The sequence below is a fragment of the Ochotona curzoniae genome, unplaced genomic scaffold (assembly GCF_017591425.1).
Source record: "Ochotona curzoniae isolate NIBS_2020 unplaced genomic scaffold, NIBS_Ocur_1.0 scaffold_2453, whole genome shotgun sequence".
In the NCBI taxonomy this organism is placed as follows: Eukaryota; Metazoa; Chordata; class Mammalia; order Lagomorpha; family Ochotonidae; genus Ochotona; species Ochotona curzoniae.
Genome location: NW_024467094.1, coordinates 32,872,468 through 32,896,291, shown reverse-complemented (window position 1 = coordinate 32,896,291; position 23,824 = coordinate 32,872,468). Strand labels below are relative to the sequence as shown.

The 23,824-nt window shown below is 56.6% G+C and overlaps 3 protein-coding genes across 4 annotated transcripts; 1 reads left to right on the top strand and 2 right to left on the bottom strand.

The window, feature by feature from the left end:
- Window positions 1-12: 12 nt before the first annotated feature.
- LOC121169780 (cytochrome c oxidase assembly factor 3 homolog, mitochondrial) lies at window positions 13-978 on the top strand. Its single transcript, XM_041000476.1, has 2 exons — window positions 13-244; window positions 495-978. Exons 1-2 carry the CDS (start codon window positions 31-33, stop codon window positions 599-601), a joined length of 321 nt encoding a protein of 106 aa, XP_040856410.1. The 5' UTR covers window positions 13-30; the 3' UTR covers window positions 602-978.
- A 666-nt stretch (window positions 979-1,644) lies between these two features.
- Window positions 1,645-15,687, bottom strand: LOC121170165 (serine/threonine-protein kinase WNK4-like). Its single transcript, XM_041001140.1, has 18 exons — window positions 15,073-15,687; window positions 13,661-13,833; window positions 12,570-12,790; window positions 12,184-12,341; window positions 11,678-11,766; window positions 11,386-11,602; window positions 8,599-8,863; window positions 8,272-8,393; window positions 8,006-8,067; window positions 7,787-7,904; window positions 7,412-7,528; window positions 4,295-4,432; window positions 3,788-3,842; window positions 3,120-3,700; window positions 2,980-3,040; window positions 2,500-2,890; window positions 2,210-2,409; window positions 1,645-2,048 (listed from the first exon to the last, which is right to left on the bottom strand). The coding sequence occupies exons 1-18, from the start codon at window positions 15,685-15,687 to the stop codon at window positions 1,918-1,920; spliced, it is 3,714 nt and encodes a 1,237-aa protein (XP_040857074.1). The 3' UTR covers window positions 1,645-1,917.
- A 1,001-nt stretch (window positions 15,688-16,688) lies between these two features.
- LOC121170166 (vacuolar protein-sorting-associated protein 25) lies at window positions 16,689-22,707 on the bottom strand. 2 transcript variants are annotated; one of them, XM_041001141.1, is made up of 6 exons: window positions 22,537-22,707; window positions 22,239-22,387; window positions 21,249-21,323; window positions 20,474-20,562; window positions 19,459-19,534; window positions 16,689-17,353 (listed from the first exon to the last, which is right to left on the bottom strand). In XM_041001141.1, exons 1-6 carry the CDS (start codon window positions 22,587-22,589, stop codon window positions 17,241-17,243), a joined length of 555 nt encoding a protein of 184 aa, XP_040857075.1. In that variant the 5' UTR covers window positions 22,590-22,707; the 3' UTR covers window positions 16,689-17,240. The 2 variants fall into 2 exon arrangements, with proteins under 2 accessions (XP_040857075.1, XP_040857076.1); XM_041001142.1 differs by having other exon boundaries at window positions 21,249-21,302; window positions 22,242-22,387; window positions 22,537-22,641.
- Window positions 22,708-23,824: the final 1,117 nt, after the last annotated feature.

Genomic DNA, 23,824 nt, shown 5'->3' with positions numbered 1-23,824 from the left:
TCGCGCCGCGGGACTGCGTAGGGCGGCAACATGGCGGCATCGGGAGCCGGCGACCCGCGTGAGGCCAAGAGTAAACAGGCCCCGTTCGCTCAGCGCATCGACCCGAGTCGAGATAAACTGAGTCCTGCGCAACTGCATTTCATGCGGCAGGTGCAGCTAGCTCAGTGGCAGAAGACGCTGCCGCAGCGTCGTACCCGGAACATCTTGACTGGCCTGGGCATCGGGGCCGTGGTGTTAGCCATTTGTATCCGTCCTGAATGTCGATTCGGGGAAGGGGCCCGTGGGGGAAGAGCTTTTTCAGCGTTCCATGTGTGGATGAAGCGGTCCTGCCCTTCCTCGGGTGCTTTTTGAGTGGGATTCATTCACAGTGGCGGCGTTGGAGTCGGAGAGAGCAGCTTGGGTTGGGGAGGATCTGGGAGGAAATCACAGGAGTGGTGGGCAGGTCTTTTAGGGGATGTGCCTGTTCGAGTCGTTTCCTGAACCCGTTCCCCCAGATGGCTACACCTTCTACTCCGTGTCCCAGGAGCGTTTCCTGGATGAGCTGGAGGATGAGGCCAAAGCCGCACGCGCCCGAGCTCTGGCCAGGGCATCGGGACCCTGACCCGGGTGGGCCCGGCGCATCTGCAGCCTGCTGGAGTCCCTTCTCGCGCCCCCGTGGACACCGAAGCCCGCTCCCAGCGCTGCTGGCCTGCCCACCACCCTTGGGTTGGCATGGAGTCAGAGACTTGGACCTGGGAAACCCCGCGGTCCTCACTGCTGTGTGCACTCACTGAGCCCTTCTGGCCATGTGTTTCCTTGTTTGAGAGGTGTGTGACCTTGGTTTTTCTCAGACGTTTCAGGCTTTGTAGTTTACCCGTCTTGGCCTCCCAGGGGCCCAGCTGTTACCGGGGAGGGTGTGGCAGCTCTGCCCCTGAGCTGCAGCCCAAAGTGGGAGAGGTGGGGTCAGGTGAACCATAATAAACTGAATCATCTCCCGGAGTCCAGTGAGTGTGTGGGGGGATGAGTGGAGGCCTGCAACAGCAGTGGCCTTGCCCCAGGGAGCTGTAAATGTGTAACCTGAATAGCTGTTTCAGTGAGATCTTTCCACCCGATTCACCAGGCAGTTTCAAACCCAACCAGATCTTTGGAGGAAGGCAGTTCACTTCCCATCCTCCACCCTCAAGAACACACTGGCACTCACTGCCTTTTCCTAGTCTGGGAAAAGAGAGTGGGGAGGAAGGCTAAGGGACAAGGAGCCTTCGTTGTTTTGAGCTGTCACTGCAGTCTGCATGGACAAGCCCTGGCTGGGCCTCGGAGAGGATCTTTGCTTGGTCAAGTGGATGGCTGACCTTGCAGTGGACTCGTGGGTGAAGGGTGGGCAGCATTTACATCTGCCTCCCACCATGAGAGACCCTTTGGAGTCCTCCCGCCCCACAAGGCCCAGTCCCCCAGCTCCCCCAAGGGTTAAGGATAGACAAGGTGCTTGTTTCCAGCATGTTTATTGGCTGCGGCTGCAGACCTGTGGCTCTGTGATCCCCTCCCCTGTACTCTCCCAGCTGGGAGGGGTCCCTCTACAAGTGTCTAGGCTGGAATGGGCTTGCTTATAGTGGTTGACCCCCGCCCCGACGGGGGGAGGAGATGAAGGCTGCAGAAATGATACCTCCACACAACCAAGAGTCCCCCACATGTCTGGCTCTTCACTGCGTGGAGGAGGCATCTCCTCCTCCTCCGAGCCCCCCTGGCCTTCCACCCCCTCGGGGCTGGGGTCCTCCTTGCTGAGTAGTGGTGGTGGTGGTGGTGGTGAGAGCGGACAAGCTCCATGGTGGGCCCTGCTGTGTGAGGGGGTACACATGGCTTCTGCACTCAATTCACTGGAGGGGAAAAGAGAGAGCACTGAGGAGACTCCCCCACAGAGGGAGGGGGCGGCGCCACGGCCAGTCACCAGTCTCCCGCCCCTGGGCCTGCCCTCACCATCCTGCCAACATCCCCGGCGAATGTCACCCCCTTGCTTGCCCGCTGCTCCTGGGAGCCGGTGCTGCTGCCACTCAGAGAGTTCCTTCGCAAAATGCCTGAGAGCAGGGCAGGGGAGGGAGAGCACCGCATGAGGGAAGGGGGCTAGTCCCCTGGAAACCAACCAAGGGGCAGACCCCCAGGGCCTGGAAGAAAAACTGAGGCTGTAGGGAGGCGTCTCAGGAGAAAGGTGGAAGCTGGGCAGCGGCGGTGGTCTCACCAGGACCCGGGGGCTCAGCGCGTTGCAGGCTGTTGCGGCGGGAGCTGGGGAAGCTGCCCTTGGACAGGCGCCGCTGGCGGCTGGACAGCATGGCAGCTGGAGCCACGATGCCCGGTGGGGGCTGCTTGCCGAGCCGGTTGTACAAGTCCTCAATTTCCTTTTTCTGTACCATCTGCAGTGCCTCCACCTCAGATAAATGCCTGAGGATGCAGCAGGGGGGCGTGAGAGGGCTGGTCCCCTTGCAGGGTGAGGGGAGGTCTCCCATGGTCCCCCATGCACCTCCCACTCACTTCTGCCGCAGGCTCTGCAGCTCTACCCAGAACTCTTCGTCCTCCCCGCTGCTCTCAGACTCCTCACTGCTCACACACAGGCTGCTGCACGAGTAGTTCAGCCACACGGGGCTACAGTAGCTCCCCACGACGGGTGGTTCCTGCCCAGGAACCCCTTCCTCCTCAGCTCCAGCCCCCAGGCCCTCGGGCGCCTGGTCGCTCTCCGCCAGCGTCTCCCTGGTCTCTGGCTGGCCGGCCGCGCTGTCCTCTGTGTCCGAGCTCTCGGAGGTCAGCGGAGGAGGGGTTGGGGGCTTCAGAGAGCTGGAGAGAGACGGAGGCTGCAGGGGGAGCAACTCTGCTGGCTCTCGGGAAGAAGTTACTTGGAATCGCCCCACAAGCTGGGGCTTCGCCTCTGTGGACAGACAGCAGGAGGGGGAGAGAGGAGTCAGAGGGTCTGACAGACCAGAAGGCCATGGAGGGCAGTAATCGGAGAGGTCTCACCTTCAGAGATGGGCGCCAGTCTGGCTTCACCCACGAGGGGCCCATCAGGATTAGGGCAGGTCTGAAAAGGGTGGGCCCATGAGGAAGGAGGTGGTCCCAAAAGGAGCCTCCCTGGTCAGCCCCCTTGGGCTCCAACTCACCTGGCTCTCAGCCGGACTGTGGGCAAGAGTCTCCAGGCCATGAGGGGCAGGGGGCAGGAGCACAGGAGGGGCAGAGGGCAAGCTGGGGGAGGGACACGGGGGGGCCGGGGGAGGCTGGGAGAGGAGCCCTGGTGAGGGGGCCAGCAGAGACTGGGCCACAGTCATCACAGCCAGGGAGAAGGCACTTGCCAGAGAGAGGAGAGGCGCTGCAGTGGTGGGGGGCAAGGGAGGGGGCGAGGGGCTGGGTGGGAAGGAAGTGGGATTCAGTGTGACCTGGGAACAACTAGGAGGGAATGGGAATGGAGAACCAGGTGGGAGAGAGGCCAGGGGAAATGGAGAGGGTGGGGTTGGAAATTGGGGTGCACTGGAGGGAAAGAGAAGGGGGGAGTTGGGTTGCTGAGGAGAGGAGCTTAGGGAGGCCTGGGAGGAGATGGGGCAGTACAGGGAGAGGTTGGGCTGGCAGAGGGGAGAAGTGATGGGGAAGAGGGGTGTGTCAGGAGACAAGGGAGTGTCAGGAGAAGATGGGGTGGTAGAGAAGGCTGCCCAGCTCCTCTGCTCCGCGGAGGTGCTGCTCTGGGGCTCTGTTGGCAAGGAGGAGGTGTTGAGGTTCCAGTTTCTAGGAGTGACCCTGAGTGTTGGCATAAGCAGGAACAAAACCCAGTACATACCACTGCAGAGGTCTGGGAGGGGGCCCAGGAGGGCAGGCAATGGTGCTGGCTCGTCCTGAAGGAGAGAAGGGGGCCCTGGTCACAGGAGAAGAGAGGTTCAGAGTGGAGGTGTAAGCTTGGGGTTCTAACGCTAGGGATTCCTACGTGTGCAAATAGCCATAGCAAAGCAGCACAATATGTACCACTTTCCTCGAGTGGGTCACGGGAAAACAAAAGTACAAGGAGAAACTGAGAAAATGACTATGTGGTAAAACCCGACAGCTGGCAAATTGGGCCAAAGGTGATCTAGGAATTCTTAGTAAAATTCTTGCAAATTCTGTCTGCAAGTCTATTATTTCAAAATGAGCTAAAAGTATGTATTAAACACATTTTTCTAAAACAAGAGTCCATTACTTTCATCACATTCTCAAGTGGGGAAACAGCCAGTATTTTCAAGGTCCCAAAGGTGAAGAGGGGGTGGGGCCAAGGGAGACGGTTGAGGGTAGGTGCTGTCCCCAAGGGGCTGACCTGGGGGCCCGGGGCATCTTCAGAGGCCTCCACAGGGCCGGTGTCTCTCCTGAGCAAGGTCTCCACTCGTTGGATGATCTCCCGAATCCGGCTCAGGAATCCATCTCGCTCCGAGGGCAGAATGAACTCATTGTACACCTGTCAGGGAATAACAGGTGGTGGGGTGACCTCAGGTCCCCAACTCCTCCTCCCTCTCAGCCCCCTCCTGGTCTTTAGTAGCCACACCTTCACACCTGTGCTTCTGTCAATTGCCAGCCAAAAGCAAGTGGTTACTGAATACCTGTTGTGGTCCAGGGACTGTGTGCTGTCTGGAAAAGTACAGCCGAGACAGGATGCATGGACTCATGCTCCAACTAGTTTATGCACACCACGTTCAACACCACTGCCAACTGTGTGGCGTCCACTCCCATGTCTCCATTCCAGAGGCCAGCTAACCAATGCTCCAGGAGGCTGAGTTCAGTTTTCCCAAGGTCATTGGATTTAAACCCAGGTCAAAACTGGAGCCCGAGTTCTTTCACAATCCCTGTTCTTATGAGATTTTAGGACCCTATTACCTAGACCCAGGCTGCTGCACAAGAAAGCTGGAGAGAGGTGGGGATATAACGATGGCACATGTCACTTGCAGGTCCACAAACATCACTGAGTATCTGTGCCACGCCAGGCATCACGATGCTAGGTACCGTGAGGTCCAGGGAAGCATGCACCAAGCCCAGACCTTAGTGAAGTACAAAAACCTAGTCTAGAGGACACCAGGGCACCCACCAAAGGGAAGGCTCTTAGGAGAAAAGTAGACAGGCTATTCCAGGGGCTAATATAATGGCACATCAGATTAATCTGCCATCTGTGATCCTGGCATCACTATGGGCACTAGTTGAAATTCTGCTTGCTTTACTTCCAATCTAACTCCCTGGTAATTCACTTGGGTCAGCAGCAGAAGATGGCCCCCAAGTCCTCAGGCTTCTGCAACCATGTGGGAAACCAGAATGAAGTTCCAAGCTCCTGGCTTTAGCCTGGCCCGGCCCGCTGCCACTGTGTACATTTGGGGAGTTAATTAGTGGGTGGGCTCTCGGCCTCTCAAATTATCTATTTTTTAAAACAGGTAAGATGGTAAATTTCATTATTTTTTACTACATTAAAGAAGTGCTATTCCCAAGAGGGAACAGGTCTTGCCACCTGGGGGAGGGGAAGAGCTGGGACAGATGAGCTTCAGTGCTACCCCTGGAAGCAACCCTTCCTTGGGGAAGGAAGAGACAGCACGTGGTGTAGCCACTTCCAACTCGTCATAGGGTGTCAGGGCATCTTTGCTGGCCTTTTACTGTTAAGCCACTGACATTCCTATAGGTTAGAAGCAGGCCCAAGTTCATCAAATTGTTGAATAATGACTGAAACTCTGATATTTCATGAAAGGCACCCCCTGCCCCACCTCTATCCCATCCTGTCCGTCAAGAGAAGAAAGGGTCCGGCAGAGACACGCCTGAGGAAAGGACACACCTGGCACCTTCCAAGGAGTATTCAGAAACCAGTGTGGCTGGAACGAAGACACGGGGACTGGTGTGAAGCTTCGCATGCCAGGTGAATGACATATGGCAGCAGGTGCTTCAGGCAGTTCCCGAAGCCTGACTTTACTCCCCTCCCTCCCCTGCAGCTCCCCTGCGGCTTCCACCAACCAACCCCACTCAGGAAACTGGCATTGCACCAAGACCTTTCCACAAAGCCTCTGTCTTCATCCACGGCACCTCTTTGAAACTCCCTTCTCGTTCGGTTTCTACTAACATCCGCCTACTTCTCTCTCCATCTCTGAGTCCTTAGGGACCTGTTCTCCCATCCTGTTCTAGAACCCGCAGCCGCCTGCTCAGGTCCAGGTTCAGCTCCAAGGACCTTGTCTGGCTGTCCCTCTTTCACTCCAGCTTATGAAGAGCCCTAACAAAGCCTCACCTCCAACCTCCTGTCTCCCTAGAGGGGCCTGCTCCTTCAGCCTCCAAGCCGCCAGTCACCCTTCACGCCTCCTCTCCCTATCACATCGATTCAGCAAATGCTTAGTGACTGTCCACCAGGTGCACTGTCCCACCGCCACAGGTGTCTGCATTGCAAAACAAGGCACTGGCCTGCAGCGACCCTGAGTCACTCATCCCTCTGCTCCATGGTCAACTCCTTTCACCCATATCTGGTTTCCTGTGTCCACTTCCCAGTGGGAGTCTCTGCCCCCAAACCCCCCCCCAGCCCACATGGTCATCATAAAGCTCACTCCCATCATGCCATCACTGCTAGGATCAGAGGTACCCTGGGCCCACTCTGCTGTCCCCACGTTCACTTCCCATGGTCCCCCTAAGCAACCCTTCCTTCCAGTGACAGGGCTCCCCAGGATGTGCTGCCAGCTACTTGTAATGCCTCTGTCTCTGGCATGCCTTCATCTGACACACCCTTTCTACCTTTGCCGCCTCTCTTACCCTTCTGCTGAGACCTTGGTTGGGTTATACCTCTTCCCTGGCTGCCAACGGCCCATCCTTGCCTGGAGTCACTGTACCACATGTCTAGCATGCGCTTGCCATGCTGCCCTTAGGTGCTATATCAGTGTCAAGTTTCAGCAATTTCTGAGGAGCCAAACCTCAGAAATTCTCCCACTTCTAAAATAAAAGCTGAGTAGTCCTTGGTTTGAGTCCTTGGCTAGGAGCGCCAACCAGTGCTTTTTAAAAAACCCCAGCCATGGGGCCAGTATTGTACATGCCAGCATCTCATATCAGAGTGCTAGTTCAAGTCCTGGCTAGTCCATTTCTGATCTAGCTTCCGATTAACACACCTGGGAAGGCGGCTGATGACAACTTACCTGGGCCCCTGCCACCCATGTGGGAGACCAGAATGGAGGTCCCAGCTTCCTACCCTGACCCAGTTCCGGCTGCTGCATCCATTAGGGCAGTGAACCAGCAGATAGAAGACCTCGCTTGCTCACTCTCTCTGTTATTCTTTCTTTCAAATAAAACAAAAATCTTTTTAAAGAGTTCATCAATCTACTTGCTAGTTTTGCCCCAGCTGTGGGGTGGGTGGCTCCAGCCTCAGCAGAGGGCAGGAGGGAAGCTCTTGGCCCTGGGGCCATTCCGTCCCCATCTTGCTCCCTCTCACCATGGCAGCTGCGATCTCTTCTGGGCTGTCCCCATCCAGATCAAACCGGAAGGTCACCATCTTGCTGTTGTGGGTCTGCAGCTGGCATTCAACCACTCTGTCATTCTGGTCTGAGACCTTCCAGGGTAGCAGAGGGGAGAAAGTCAAGCCTTCTGTCCTCACTGTGTGTGCACCCCCTCCTCCAACGGGCACCAACATCCAGGCTGGGTCTGGGAAGAAGCAGGCTCCACCCTCCAGGTCGCCAGTGAGATACTAGCCAGGTTGCCACTAGGGAGTTGGTTACATTGCCAGTCCCCTTTTCTTGTTGACTGCCTGTCCACCTGAGTCCACCTGACCATACCCTCCTGGCCCTATGGGACACATTCATCTCCTTACATTGGTGACCCGCAGCCGGGATCGGGGTCTGCGCCGGAGATTCCTCCCTGGGGGTCTTTTCATCCGTCCTAGCCCTTCCCCAGTGTCGCTCAGGCCCGATGCTGTGTCAGAAGCATAGCTGGGGGGAGCAACAGGTGCCAGAGAAGGATCATGGCAGAGTCCAATGCCTCAGAACACCAGACAGGATACAACTGGCCCCCAGCTCAGCCCAGAACATACCTGTCCCCAGCTGAAAAGTCACTGCCAAGAGGCCCAGAACATGGAATGGACAGGGCAAACGCCTGAAACAGGATAAGGATTCACAGGGTCAGAAGATAACTGCTGGATCCTGGGGTGCTGGGGAGAGACTAGGAAAATTAGACTGGCCAGGGGTGGGAACAAAAGGACAAGGGTGGTGGATTTCCAAGAACAAGGGAACAGGTCATGGGGCTTAAGGTTGGGCAGGCTGCCTGGGAGCCCACCCCTCCGCCAAGCGACAAACTAACCGAGGGCAGGCAGACTTGGGACTCGGCAGGGCAGGCCAACACCCCGCCAGGGGCCTGCAGGGCAGGATCGGAGGCATCCAGAAAGCCAGAGGAGCTGAGGTAGCCATCTGTCTCGCAATCCGCTGGTTAGGGAATGAATGATCAAGAGATGTAAAGGACAGGAGTAGGAGAGGAGGGCCTGCCTCAACCAGGATGGGGCAAGGAGATCTTCCCAGAGGGAGAGGCCAGGCTGCAGGTGGAAGTGCCAGTGCTGTGAGGCTAGCTTCTGAGTGGGGCATCGGTGGCCCAGGGTCTAGAACCTATGTCTGAAGCTCAGGTGGGACTTACAAGTGGTAGATGAGTAGCTGGCATGACGAAAGAGGAAAGGCTGGTGCTGGTCGGCCTCCGGCTCCTCAGGTTCAGCGGGGAAGGCACTGGGTGGACAGGCAGCCACGGGGACACTTGGTGGTGGAGGTCCTGGCTCTGGGGGAAGGGCCTCCAGCTCCTTAGCTTTACGCAGCTTCTCACGCTTTCGCTGGATAGCAGCAACCCGCTCCCGCACGGCACGGGCCACTGGTTGGTAATCAGCTTCACAGACCAAGCCCAGTGCCACCTGCATTGAGAGGATGAAGAGCAGAACTTGAGGTACCCCCACCCTCAACACACACACACATACACACAACATACACTCCTCGAGGCACCTGGGACATGGGAGGAAGGAACCAGTTATGGGTTACCCACTGTGTCCATGAACTGGTTGGTGACTCTCTGCCATTCTCATCACCAAGTACTCTCTAACACATAGTGAGATGGATCTGCCCAGCCTCAACTGAGAGACAAGGAAAGTAAGGGACTGGTTCATGGTTATACAGTAAGTGGTTCTCAATGGGGGAAGGGGATGTTTATGCCACATCTAGAAACATGTTTGGCTGATGCGACTGGAGGATAGGTGCAACTATGGGGGTGAGAAACTGGGGTTCTTTTCAATCCCCTGCAATGCACAGGACCGCTCCAAGGCAAAGACACACGGAGAGCCACAGTCAAGAGGCCCTGGTGACTAACAGTTCAGGATCTGACCTCAGATCAGGCTGAGTCCAACACAGTCTTGGGTTCATGATCCCCACTCTGCAACTGTCATTTCTCTGTTGAGAACCCATTGTCCTCCCATGCGTCCCATCACCCACTGAACCTAGCTCACCAACTTTTGTTTTTGCATTTTCTACCTCTATTCATGTCTCTCTCCTTTCACCAGCTTCCATTTGCTGCCTCCTAATTGATTTCAGCCACAAGCTTTGCTGGGTAACTAAAGCAAGTGGGTAAGGTGATCTGACTAAAAGTCTCAACTCCTTGGGTTTGTATGTAGCTCATATCACTTCCTTCCTTGGGACCTTGGACAAGAATATACAACCTTGAGTTGGTGTTATGGTATAGCAGATTAAAATATCAGCTATGAAGCCTGCATTCTATACAGGTGCTGGTTCAAGTCCTGGCTGCTCCACTTCTAATCCGGCTCCCTGCTAATGCCAACTCAGAATGCAGCGGAAGTTGTCTCAAGTAGTTGAGCCCCTGCCACACGCTGGGTTCCTGGCTCCTGATTCCTGGGCTTCAGCCCGGTCCAGCTCCAACTGTGGAAGCCATTTGGGGAATAAAACAATAGGTCTCTGTCTAACTCTGCCTTTCAAACAAATAAATCTTAAAAATGATATACAACCTCTCCAAGCTTCATTTCCTCATCAGCAGATTGGACTCCCATGGCTCTCCATGCAGCACTGCCACACAGCAATCAGAGGCAGCCTCAGGCAGTGTTTTTAGAAACATTCAATGGCAGCAGAGTGCTTTGAGTCCTGTTTGGGCATGGGCTGATAATGAGCTCCTACTATGCACCAAGCACTGCCAGGGATGGAAAAATCAGGAAGGTCAGTTTCTGGCCTGAAGGAGTTTAGAATCCAGTAAAGGTGAAAGGCAGGAACGTGGCCAAGCACAAAGCAGACCCGTGTGGGCAGGACCTGCTCAAGCGGAAAGCAGCACTGACATCTGACTCCAGAGGGGGAGTCTCCCTGCGTCCCATGGTCCTGAGGGCTAGAGAGTGGGGAGAAAGACAAACTGCCAAGAAGGACAGTCCAGGGACCAGGCAGCTACATCCACAGTTATGTGTGTTGGCTGGTGCAGGTGACACACTGCATTTGACCCTGCACTGGTTGGCACACACCAAGAGTCAAGTCTGAGTTTACACCAGGCGAACTTTCTTGGGGTAATCCCCGACTGGACTGCTGGACTCGGGGGAAAATCACAGGGTGTGTTGTCTGACCTTGGAGTGCATGTTTCTGGATGGGGCCTCCTCACTTGCTGAGGCCTTTGTGGTGGACAATATGCCCAGATGCAAACCGGGAACACGAAGGCCAGCTCATCTAGGCCAGCAGGGGACATCAAGTGCCTCATCAGAGGATGGGAAACAACAGATTGGACAATTCCAGCCAAGTTAGCAGCATGTTCCTGGGTCCATGGATGTGCTAAGGTAGACTTCACCGACCAGCAGACCTTGGAAAGATTTTTTTTTTTAACCCTGGAGCAACAAAACCAACAATTTCTCACAACTAAACAAAACCACTCAAGTAACACCCTAAGAGCACACTTCCCCACATCGGGGTATCTAAAGCATCAAAGGACTGTCCCCCATCCCAGGGGACTGATGTGGTTTGACAGCAAGGAGCAGCCCTTGCCCCTCCTCCCCTATAGACACAGGAAAAAAATAGGAAAAACAAGTGAAATATGTATCCCACCCACCTTCCTCCATACCTGACCCTCCCCATCCTAGAGGCCCACATGGACATGCAGTCCTCTTAATGATGTAAATGATACTAAAAAGGAAAAAAAAAAAAAAAAAAAAAGATGGAGGTCCCAGGAAAACAGACCTGTAGGAGCCAAAGCAGTAAGAGTGAAATATACACAAACACACACCTGGCAGGCCAGCCCAGGGCTTATCCCGGACGGAACACCGGGTGTGCGAAGGAGTGTAAAAGAGACACCCGCTCAAGAGGCTGGGAGGGGTGGGGTGGGATGGGCAACTCTCCCCTGTGGCACTGGCCATGTGTCCCATCCACGCCCAGCAAACAGAACAATTTGTCCTCTGCTTACCATCTCCTGGGCCACCTCCTCAGCCGCATCCTGGCCCAGCTGGAACAGGAACTCAATGGCCTGGTTGTCCCTTGGGCGTCCCCCACGCCGCACATCTTCCATGCGCAGCCAGAGCTTGAGCCCAGGCTTCTCGCCGTCATCCTCCTCCGCCAGCTCGACATGCACACCGCGCTCCTCGCGGAAGAAGGCATGCGCCAAGAGGTCCTGGATGGTGAACCTGGGGCGGCAGTGTGGCCATGAGTGCAGCCCTCAGCGACCTGTGCACCTGCCCCACCTCGGCCCCTAGCCCTACCTCTCGTTCTTGTTCGTGCGGATGCAGCCTTCGATAATCTCCTTCACCTCGGGCATCTTCACCTTGTAGAAGCTGTTGGGCTTCGTGCCCTTTGCAGAGAGGATCCCATGAGGCCCTCATGGCAGCAAGCAGCAGCCCCGGCGAGAGCTCCCATTAGTTCGATCTTCAAACCCCAACCCCCTCAAGCTTGGGCATGTGACCCTGTCCCAGTGCCTTGCACACTGTGCTTTCTGGTTCAGGAAAAGCAGGGCAGGGGGTGTGTCCTGCTGACCTGCAGGGCGGCTGGAAAGGCCAAAGACCCCAGAGGGGCCATCTGGTGCATGCGCACTACGCATCCACGTTATTCTCAATAGTCTGCGCTGGAAATAGCCTGCGGGCAGGCGGTACAACTTCCTTGTTCAGCTCCCTGGCACCTTAGCTGATTTCATAAAGGACGGGCCCCAGAAAATTGGACGACGGGGTGGGGGGCTGGAATTCCTTCTCCACCCCCTCCATGCCCCTCTCACCGAGGTGACCTTGCGGTAGATCTGCGCCGCATTCTGGCACTCGGAGTACGGGTACTCGGAGGTGGCCATCTCGAGCATGCACATGCCAAATGCATACACGTCCACTGCCTCGTCGTACTTCTCCTCATACATCTCAGGGGCCATGAACTCTGGGGTCCCTGGAGGAACCACAGCAGGAATCTGATGGCCCCCTTCAGGGCCGGATTGCAACCAGGAATGGGCGGGGGGGGGGGGGGGCTCCATTTGTCCCCCAGCTTCCTTAGGGTCTCCCAGTTTGGGGGTCCTCCAAGGGCCTTGTCTAGGGGAGGGTGATCCCCAGGTTTTCTTCTGATCAGGGTTGGCATGGGAGACAGGAATAGCAAGGCTCCCCTCTTGAAAAGACGCACCAATGACGCTCTTGGCAAAGGAGGCGCGCTTGAGCGTGGCCAGACCCAGGTCCCCGATCTTCACTGAGCCCGTGGGGCCAGTGATAAAGACGTTGTCGCATTTAAGATCACGGTGCAGGATGGGGGGCACGCGGGTGTGCAGGAAGTGAAGCCCTCGCAGGATTTGGCGGCTCCAGCGTTGAAGGACTCGAGGCTTCATCTCACGGAAGCGCCTCAAGTACCTGCGGGAGGATGCACAGCAAGGGTCGCAGCGGGGTTTGGGGGTGGAGGGTCTCAGCACAGGGATGGGGATGGAGCACTGTAACCAGGGAGGGATGCTCCTCACTCACTCCACCTCAGAGCCAAAGTTTCTCAGGGTCAGGGAACTGCAGGGTCCTAGAGGAAAGTCAAGAAGGGGGTGTGGTAGAAAGAGCTTACAAAACTGGTTGGTAGGTAAACTCTCAGGAAGGGTCAGGGCCCAGTGCCGTGGGAAGTGCCGGAAGGGATGACTAATTGCCCCTGCATGGGGGAGAGCTTCGCTGAGGAAATAACTTCTGTGTTGCCTCTTGCAGGAGGAGTGGAAGTTCAAGGTGAAAAGTGAAAGGAATGGAGACTTTCCAGACAGAGGAGCCGTCCCAGACAGCAGGGAGGGGAGGGCAAGCTCTTGAACTGGTTTTGTCTGGACTTTAGGTTCAAGATGCAGCTCTACCCTAGAATTTTGTGAGCAAGTTCATCACCATGGGTTTTATTCCTGGGGCTGTGGGAATTAGGGTAGGCAGAAGGTGGGATTTGCCTCTAGGAAAGATTCCCCCGCCCCCGGGCTGCAGTGAATGGAGCCAGTTAGAGGGGCAGAATGGGGCTCCACACCAGTGGCCCGCAAGGTGAGGGCAGAGACCAGGCAGATGTTAAGTAGGGACTTGGACACACTGGACAGGGACAGAGGACAGTGCGGAGAATCTGCAGAAACATCCACGGTCTCAACTGGACTCTTGGTGGGCACAGGTCAAGGAGGTGGCCATGGAAGCCCGCATTGCACCTGGTTGTGACGTTTACAGGGCAGCAGCAGGGTCCTGTCCCAGCCCGGCCCACCCCGCCCAGGGTACAGAGCTCACGTCTTGAGCGTGCCCGAGGTCATGAGTTCGGTGACCAGCACGATGCACACCTGGCCCCTCAGCACCGACTTCCACGAGTCATAGAAGCGTACGATGTTGGGGTGCTGCAGCCCCTTGAGCATCTCCACCTCCTCCGAGAAGCGCTGCCGCTCAGCCCGGGACAGTTTCCGAGTCTATGGGATGGGGAGACAGAGGTGAGGCCTGGGGCGCACATGAGGTCAGGAGCCCATGGATGGGCTCAGGTGAGTGGAGTTGCTCACCCAACAGGGAACAGACTTCGAATTCCCTTGGGCTACTCCAAGGACGGGTCTAACCTGGGCGTAGGGCAACTTTCTTAGACCCCCCTGCCGGACACAAGCCTCTTTATGCAGCTTTTTGCAGCCTGCTGAGCTCAATAGCGCCTTTGTGGTGACTCAGCCAGCAGTGAGGCAGGAGGGGGCACCTAGGGGCTGGCAGCAGGCAGGCAGCAGGCGGACCCAAGGCAGAGCATTGGGGCCAGCAAGGGGTTGGCCCCAGAAACTGGGAACTGCTAGATCCCAGAAGGCAGGAAGACTGCAGAGGGAGGTACAGAAGGAGAGCGAAACTCCAGGACTTGGAACCAGCCTATTCCCACCATGATCATACCCCCTAGTTCCCCAATTTGGCCTTCACCCCCTTGCTTGGCCTACAGCCTTGGGTGTGGTACTGGCAGGCACACAGGGCTCACCACGTCCAGCCCCTGTATAGAGTGGAAGCAATGCCCGGAAGGTCCTTCCAACCACCGCCCTCCTCAAAGTCACGGTTCAGTGGCTCTGGTTCTGGGAAGGGACAGCCCAGGTAGGTAGACGGAGGGATAAGGACTGGATTCAGGCCAGGGCTGGTGCTTCCTGCCCTCTGTCCCTCCTGCCCCAGTGGCTGTGAAGTCCACAAGTCAGCTGGCTCCAGGAGCCAGGCGAGACCCCTTCAAGCCACAACTGCCTTAAGTCTTGTGGAGGCTGAAGGGATCCTAACGCTGTGTGCCAGCCTGCCACTCTGCAAAGACTGGACCAGGCTCCCAACGGAAGATTTCCAAAGGTGGGGGAAGGGACAAGACAAGACATTACAGAGCCAGGGAACTGGGAAGGCCAGCCCCTCCCTGCCAGGGGCGCCTAACCAATTTCAAAGCCTATTTTCTCCTGGGGGGGTGGGGGAGTGTGAAGGGGGTAGAATTTAGTACGGAGCCTTTAAAGAAGTTCACACCCATAAGGGAGCACCTGCCTCAGTTTCTCCTTCAGCAGCCTAGAGGCAGGTCACTGGGGCAAGGAGGGAGGGGAGAGCGTCCGGGCACGGAGTGGAAAAATACGTCCTCTCCCGGAGGCTGTCCTCCTCCCACGCTCCCATCCCAAGACCGCTGGAGGATCCCATCGCGAGGGGTGGGGGGCGCCCAGCCGCACCTGCAGCTCACACCAGGCCACCTCCACCGTGGTGTCGGTGTCCAACCCCCGGTACACCGTCTTGAAAGAGCCACGTCCAATCTCGATGTCAAACTTGAGGTAGCGGCCATCCGGGGAAGTGGCCACTGCCTGGGTCTCTGTGTCCTCCTTTTCTTCCTGCTCTCGCTGTCGTTCCCGGGCCGCGGCATCGAGGATCCTCGGCTTGTCCCCGGACCCTGGGGCGCCTGCGGATTCCGAGAGCTCGGGAGGAGCAGAACCTGCCGCCTTCACGGGGGCTTCCCCGGCCCACGTGCCCTCGGGGAGCTCTTGAGGGTTAGGGATTGGGCTCGTCGCCCGTTCAGGACCAACCGAGTCCGGAGGGTCGGGGGGCTCCGGAGCGGGCGTGGCTGGCTGGAACCAAGAACTCAGCAGCCCCAAGTCCACAGAGCTGCGGCGGCTGCCACGAGAGGAGCGCGGCCGGGGCTCAGCCTTCCCGGAGAAGCGGCGCATTCGGCGAGGAGGGGGCCCGAGACGTGGTGGTCCCACCGAGCCGAGAGGCGGCAGGGACCGCAGGGCCAGGTCGGCCTCGGTCTGGGACATGGGGACTGCAGTCTCCGTGGTCCGGGGTGCCAGCATGAGGAAGGGCAGGCCACCGCGGGGCGGCAAGCCAGACGGCCGGAGCGGAGGAGGCTTGACCAGCAGACTGTGGCTGAGCGCGCAGCGCACGGGATGAGCCGCCGGGGCCCCTGCCCCCAGCCCGGCCTCCCCGCCGCCCCGCCCCGGTCCCGCCCTGGCCGTACCCCCCGGGGCCGCCCCGTCTGGGCAGCGCAGATCCCAGCAGCGTGCAGCCCCTCACCTCGGCCGCCCCGCCCCCGGCGGCTCCCTTAGGCGGAGCGCACCGCCTTCCGTCTCTGTCCGGGAGACCGCCCAGTGCCCTCTCACATGAAGTAAGGGTGTGCAAAACCTGCCTGTCACAGGGACATGACCAAGACACTAGGACAGACAAGGAGCAGAAATGTGACCCTGGCTCCCAGGCCTTGGTGATTGGGTGGCTAGGGGGAGGGTCCCACTCGCCTGCACACCCCAGATAAGGCAGCACTACTAGGCTAATCTTGGGGAGGGGGGGCCTGTAGCCCCAGGCCGAGCAGAGGTCAGTGAAAAGGTATGGTCTCCTCTGGCCCTTGGTCCGCAGAGATGGGCGTGTGCCTCCAGCACTAGTCCCTCCCCCAAACCAAAAACCCATCTCCACCACCCCGCCTCGACCACGGCCTGGCCCTAGACAGAGTGGCTGTTTTTGCTGTGGGCTCACCTTCCTCCCTCTTTGTTTGCTGAAGTCCCCAATAAACCAAAGTCCGCATCCGGTTTACCGCGGTCCCTGGCTCCCCCTGGCCAGGACTACCTCACCCAGAGCAGCCTGTGCAGGAAGAGGATTAGTAGTTGAGGACTCTCACAGGGGGCAGAATGAGGGCACCCTGGCGGAGGAAAAGTGGCCAGTCCCCAAGCTGTGCTCCATCAACCCTCCTCCACACAGCCCACCAAGCAGATGAATCCCAGGCTCTGGGTGTCCCGCCTCAGGCCTCCCCTCCAGTCACTGGGTCCTCCCGCCCCTCTTCCGACAATCACTTGAAAGGCAGACAGTGGGAGCTGAGATTTTAATATCATAAATCAGTGCCAGGCCCTGCCTCTCCACAGCCAAGTCTGCTCCTGGGCCCTCCAGCCTTCACGCCGCCTGGAGGCTGCCTGCAGCCAGAGTTTCCTCCATCCCCAAGGAGGATCCAGCACCAGCCAGAGACGGGAGGCCACAGCAGCTAAGGGGGGAGGGTCAGAAGCTTGAGCAGGTGTGTGTATGTGTGTGTGTATACACGCATCTATGCTCAGGTGTGTGAGCATGTGTGAAGTGTTAGGTTTTCCAGCCCTGGCTCAGGGGCAGTCTGGGATGGGGGAGGAGGTAGGGCAAATAGAAGCAAGTCTTTTCTCATTGGCATCTCAGCTCATCCTACCCAGGGGACAGACAGACAGACAGATATACAGGTACATGAGAAACCCATCCCTGGGTCCCAGGCTTCAGGACTGGAGCCCTTGTTGAGTCTGGCGGAGTGACAGATCCAGGCTGCAGGGATCCTGGGCCTGCCTCCGTTGGGAAGCCCTGGGAAGGCGGGAGGTAGGAAGTGAAGGGCGCCAGGTGTCAGCTAGAAGAACTTGACGCCTCGGCCGTCATTGATGGAGATAATCTCGGCCTTGTGCTCCTGTTGGAGGGCCTGCAGAGCCCGCAGGAGGGTCGCCTCATCCAGCCCATGGAATTCTGCGCAGGGAGAAGCAGGCTGTCAGGGATGCTTGGGGTACTGAGCGGGGTGGTCTCGCTGTAAGCTCAGGCTGCTTGGAGCCTGGCATATAAGTGTCTTCCCCAAGGGTCTGTCCAGCGCAATTAGAAGAAGGGGTGAGGTCACAGCATATTTTGACACAGCAGTCAAAACGTCACTTGGGAGGCCTGTATCAGAAAGCAGGTTCAAGTCCCAACGACATCCCCGATCCCAGCTTCGTGCTCACTCACGCCCTGGGAGGCAGCAGCAGATGACAACTCAAGCAGTGAGGTCCCCACCACCCACGGGGACACCTAGACAGAGCTGTCAGCTCCTGGCTTCGGCCTGCCCAGCCATAGCCATTATAAGCATTTGGGGAACATCTCCTGCCTCTGCCTCACAAATAAATAGAAAAACTACTTTTTAAATAAATGGTTCAATTACTTAGAAGGCAGAGTGACAGAGGGAGGAAGAGAGAGGGAGAGAGATCTTCTGTCCACCAGTTCATTCCCCATGTGGCTGCAGCAGCTAGGGCTAAGCCAGGCTCAACTCCATCAAGGTCTCCCATACAGGCGGCGGGGGCCCAAACACTTGGGTTCACCTGCTGCTGCTTTCCCAGGTGCATTAGCAGGAAGTTGGTTAACATACAGAACAATGGGGACTTGAACTGGTCCTCTAATATGGGACACCTATCCTGCAAGTGGTGGGTTAACATGCTGCACCATTATATCGCCCCCACCCCAACTGAAAGCTTTTAAGCTATTCGGTTTGTCTTGGCACAAAAAAAATTTGAAATCCATGTTTTTCCCAAAAAATGTATTTTCTGTGTATTATGGGAGAAACAAGTTGCACCAAAATAAAATCATCCTTTTAATTTCATTTTCCAACTTTTGAAGGGTGCTCATATACTTCCACAGCTACCACCCGTACTTCCTGGGCACCCCCTGAGGAGGGAGGGACGGAAGGAGGCCTGGGTCAGCATGAGGATTCAGGCTTATTTCGCCCTCTGGCTCTCCTGTCTGACGCAAACCCCCTCCTACTCCAGTCCTCCTGCTCCCTGCCACTTCATGTCTGCCACACAAGGATGACACTATATGCTTCGGGGCCGTGAGGAAGGGCTCCCTGCAGTCAGGGCTGAGGAGGCCAAGAACCCTGTCAGCAGACATCTGTACAAACGAGAAGGGCCTGTCCCGACACAATGAGGTATGGCCAGTACTGCCAGCCAGGAGACTGGCCAACTTTGGCATTGCTTTCTGCCCTTTGTTAGTTCAAAGGGACAGGGCCGGGAGCCAAGGGCCAGCGGAGTTCCTGGAGATATGGCATGATACTGAAGGAGATGTGAGAGGCACAAGGCAAGCCCCGACAAGCAGCAGGCGAGCTGCGGGGGACCAGCTCCAGTGAGGGAGCCTCCCACTTCTCCCGGCCTGAGCAGTGGGCAGGGCGAAGCTGCCGCGCTGAAGTCATGGGTGCTACTCGTGGGAGCAGCAAGCAGAGGCCTGCAGGGCAGGGGGAGACAGCCAAGAGCTGTGACTATGTTGGGGCAGCCAGGGTCTGACAGTCACCTCCCCAGCCTCCACCTGCCCTGTCCCACTGTCCCCTCAAAGCTGAGACTGGATCACCATGATCCTGGGGATCAGAGGGAGGAGTTAGAAAAGAACTAAGGAGGGGTTCACACTGCCGAAAAATCAAAGGGTATCCGAATCCTTGCCAAACACCAAAGTATTTAAATGGGCTGGGGCTGTTGGCCCAAATTCCTTCAGCTGACACCCGCAAACCTTGAGGTCTTGGTGAGGATAAAGGCTGAGTGGACCTGAGTCAGCAAGCAGCGAGCTTGCCTGCTAATCTCCCGGGCAGCTGCCTCCTTTGCCATTCCCAGCAGGAACTCCTAACTTTCCCTGGGCTCCCACAGGCCCCAAAAATCTTGAACTGAAGACTCTCCCTAGGAAAATGCACCTGCCCTCACTCAAACACCATGAGTTTGGGGCAGGTGAATTCAGGTGGTTTCTAGAATTGCGGGATGTGAATTCAGGGGCAGAGAAACGGAAAGAGTGCGTATCAGTTAGAGCCAGGATGGGAGAGAGGATGTGGAGAAAGAGAAAGGCGTTACCCTCATCCTCTGTGTCTTCCCCATTGGTCAGTTCATACAGGGTGAACACGGAGTTGTTGTGGCCACTCTTGGAAACCTGTGGGCACATCAGGGCTGGGTAAGGCTGAGAATCTCTGGGGTGAGGGAACACTCCCCACCTCCATCTCTTTCCTCCAAGAACTCTGCCTATTTCCAAAGCGCAGTTCGTATCACCTCTGCCAGCGGCCTGAAAAGCACAACCCCTACAGGTGCTATATTTGTATGTGTACACACACCGCCAGGCACCACGAAACCACAGGCCTGCATGTGTCCGTGCACTGACCTCCCCTGGCTGGTTTCCTGTTCAGGAATATGTGTGTGTGTGTGTGTGTGTGTGTGTGTGTGTGTGTGTGTGTGTGTGTGTGTGTGTGTGTGTGTGTGTGTGTGTGTGTGTGTGTGTGTGTGTGTGTGTGTGTGTGTGTGTGTGTGTGTGTGTGTGTGTGTGTGTGTGTGTGTGTGTGTGTGTGTGTGTTATATTTAGGCTGTTGATGCTTCTTCCCTGCTCTTCTCTGCTGGGAAGGTTTGTGGCTAGTGGGGACTAGGAATTTGGGGGCGAGAGTTTTCAGGCCCACCCCCACCCACGCAATTCAGAATGTCTCATTCATAGTGTGGATAGCACCATAATGACACAGTGGAGGAGGGGCCCCAGGGGTGTGTGTGTCTGTGTGTGTGTGTGTGCGCGCATGTGTCTCCCCTTCCTTTCCCCATTTATCTCCTGTGGTCAGAGAACCAGCCAACAATAGCACTCCTGGCTCCCAGGACTGCATTCTCCAAACACAGCCTCATACAGCCTCTGGTCCCCCACAAGCAAAGACAGGGTGCTCCTGTGCACACAGAGAACGCAGGGGTCACACGCAGGGGTCTGCTGGAAGGCCTACACTTCCTCTTCCTGCACCTTCTCCCAGCGGGTTCCATCTCAATCCAGGAACACCAGGCACAGCGACCACCACCCCTACCCCGGGTCACCGCTCAGTACTCGGCAGCAGGATGGGCTCACCCACTGGTAGATGAGTTTCCCCCATTCTTCCGGCCTCCGCCACATGATCAGGAAGCTAGACTTGTTCTTATCCAGCCACTCGAGGTTCCCTGTGAAACAGACTGATGAAAGCCTCGTGCCCTAGAAAGGGACAAAGAGGCAGACACCGAGGGGTGACAGAGTGGAAGAGACTCTGTTTTTACTTTCCTGTTTGCAAGGCACTCACTCTCTTTTTTTCCCACTTCACTTCAGGTTGGGGTGCAGAGATTTTAATGTTGTATATATATGGGGAGAAAAAGCACCCAGAATCGGGCCATTGGTGGCAAAGAACATTCTTGGTCTCAAGCCAGAGGTAGAGGGAAAAAAAAGTTAATAAAGGGAAAAACCTTGGACTGACTTAACCTCAGGAAAACCCAAGTAGGGGGACAAATAAGAAATCTGAGGGCCCAGTGAGATAGCCTAGTGGCTAAAACCCTTGACTTGAATGTGCCAGGATCCCATATGGGTGCCAGTTTTAATCCCAGCGGCCCGCTTCCCACCCAGCTCCCTGCTTGTGGCCTGGAAATGCAGTAGACCACCGCCCAAAGCTTTGGGATCCTGCACCCACACGGGAAACCCAAAGGAAGCTCCTGTCTCCTGGCTTCAGATTGGCTCAGCTTCACCAATTGCAGCCGGGTGGGGCGTGAACCATCGGATGGAAGATCTTCCTCTCTGTCCCTCCTCCTCTCCATATATCTGCCATTCCAATAAAAATAAATAAATCTTAAAAAAAAAAAATCTGAGAAGGCAAACCCACCTTTTTTCCTCAGTTCTTCTAACACAATCTGGATGGATTCCACAGGGAGCTTCCCTAGTTGAAGGTTAAGGGAATCACACACATTGTACATTGGGTGGAATAAAAAAATTAAAATCTAGTCAGTGCTATGCCAAGAGCCACCTTCTTCTGCCCCTGTCCACACATGTCCAGGGCAGTTGAACACACACTGGATATTAAACGGAGGGAGGTGGAGAAAAACTCTTGTAGTTAGAAGGGTTTTAGGGGAGGTGTTCAAGGGCAGCAGTTCAGGCGCTGTGTCTCATACAAGGCTTCTGCCCTGCAGAGCTGGTCCCAAGCTCCCAGCACCAGCTTCCCACTCCCGTGCTCCCTGGGAGGCAGCGAGGATGGCTCTGGCCCTTGCCACCCACATAGGGGACCCACACAGGGGACCCACACTGAGTCCCTGGGTTCCCGGCTGGCTCCATCTCAGCCGATGAGGGCGTGTGAACCCATGGATAGAAAAACCTGTCTCTGCCTTTCAAATACATATTTTTAAAAAAAAAAAAAGCAAGGGGGAGGGGCAGATTCAGGACAGGAAAGGTTGCCTTCAGCCTTTCTCCACATAGTTTCAGCGTGACACAGAAGGCAGGAAGAAATGAACCTTACTTCCGGGGGGTGGGGAGAATGGGGGCGGGAATGGAGATTATTAGAGGGAATCCTGGGTTTCAGGGGCAAGAGCTGAAGCCAGAGGATCTGGAGGCGACGCTTCCACCGGCACCCTCCACCCTAAATCCAGTTGGGGCGGGGTTAGGGGTGGGACCCTGCCTAGTGTGGGTCCGGGACAGGGAAAGGGGTGGCGTCTGGGGGGAAGTGCATGCAGGTGCGGGTGCATGGGCAGGGGCTGCAGGGGCTGCAGGGGCTGCAGGGGCGGCAGGGGCGGCAGGGGCGGCAGGGGCGGCAGGGGCGGCAGGGGCGGCAGGGGCGGCAGGGGCTGCAGGGAGGAGGGCTGCGGGACCGCCCCAGGCAGGATACGCTGCAGTTTGACGTTGTTGAAGAGCGGGCTCTCCTGCGCCTCCATCACTGTCATGCTGGCCTGCTTGTGCAGGCGGCAGAAGGACAGCACCAGCGAGCACCACGCGGCCAGCTGCTTCTGCCGCGTGTCCATGTTCGGCTGCAACCTGGGCGGAGGGGTTCAGGCGCACAGTTAGAGGGGGCGACGCGTGCAGGGTGCGGGGTGTGGGGAGCCGGGTCTCTTCTCCCCTCCCCCAGGGCTAGGTCCGGGGATGGGAGGGAGGAAGAGCGGGGCTTCTCGGGGGCTGAGCCTCACGTAAAGAAGGGCGGGAAGCGATACTGCCAGGGCCATTCGAAACTCATCGCCATCGTTGTAGCCCAGGAAACCCGGAATCTCCCGGCAAAGCACTTCCGGTTTCCACTTGGATCTGTCCGGGCAGAAAGCACAGCAGAATGGTTCCGGATGTCGCCCTAAAGGCCCGTGTCGTCAGCCAGACCTCTACCCCAGCAAAGCCTTGTCCTTTTAGAACAAAACGAGTTTTGAGGTGCCAGTATGGGATCCAGGCGCGGTGGCCTAGCGGCTAAACTCCTCGCCTTGAACATGCCCGGATCCCCTATGGGCGCCGCTTCTAATCCCGGCGGCCCTGCTTCCTATCGAGCTCCCTGCTTGTGGCCTGGGAAAGCAGTTGAGGACGACCCGCATGTGGGAGACCTGGAGGATCCTGGCTCCTGGCTTTGGATCGGCGCAGTACCGGCCATTGTGGTCACTTGGGGAGTGAATCATCGGACGGAACATCTTCCTCTCTGTCTCTCCTCCTCTCTGTATATCTGACTTTGCTATAAAAAATAAGCCAATTTTTTTTGTTTTTTTAAAGCAGTCCTCTGGTTCAGCCCGAGAACAGTGAGCTCACCAAAGCCAACCTTGGTCTCCTGCCTCAGCCGACGGGTGTTTCTGCTCAACTGGACTTCTTCTGATATTAACATTCCAACCATCTCTCCCTTCTCCCATGCCTGTGCCTTCCTACTCCCCAGGACCCCTGTTGGTTTTAGGTGACTCCTTTCCCCCTGCCTAGACTGCTCAGTTCCATTTCCGTTCCTCTCTGAAGCTGGCCTGTTCCCTGCCAGTGTCTGCATGAGCACTAGGCTGGATTTGGACCAGTTCGGATGCTCCAGCTGGGGAGCAGTGTCTGCAGTTGGCTCCAGTGATGGCTTCTGGTGTATCTTGCTGCTGCTTCCCAACTTCTCCAAGAACTTTGTCCCGTTTCCTCTCTTCTTTTCCCCAGACTCTGCCCCCCAAGGACACAGGGGTGATCAGGATCTTCCTTATGTGAAAACCTGTCCAGCCTTTGACACCGCCACCTTAATTTCCTGTCTGACCTTTAGCCTTTCGCTCCACAATTCCTGCTCCTCAGAGCAACCAACAGATATTTGTTGAATGAATGAATGAACCTTTCCATTGATAATACTTTCTCAAAACCATGGTTTCAGGCCAGGAAACCCGGAATCCCCCATGTTAAGTCTAGTGCCTAAAGTTCTTGCCTTGCACCTACCAGGATTCCATATGGGCACTGGTTCTAATCCTATCAGTCCCGCTTCCCATCCAG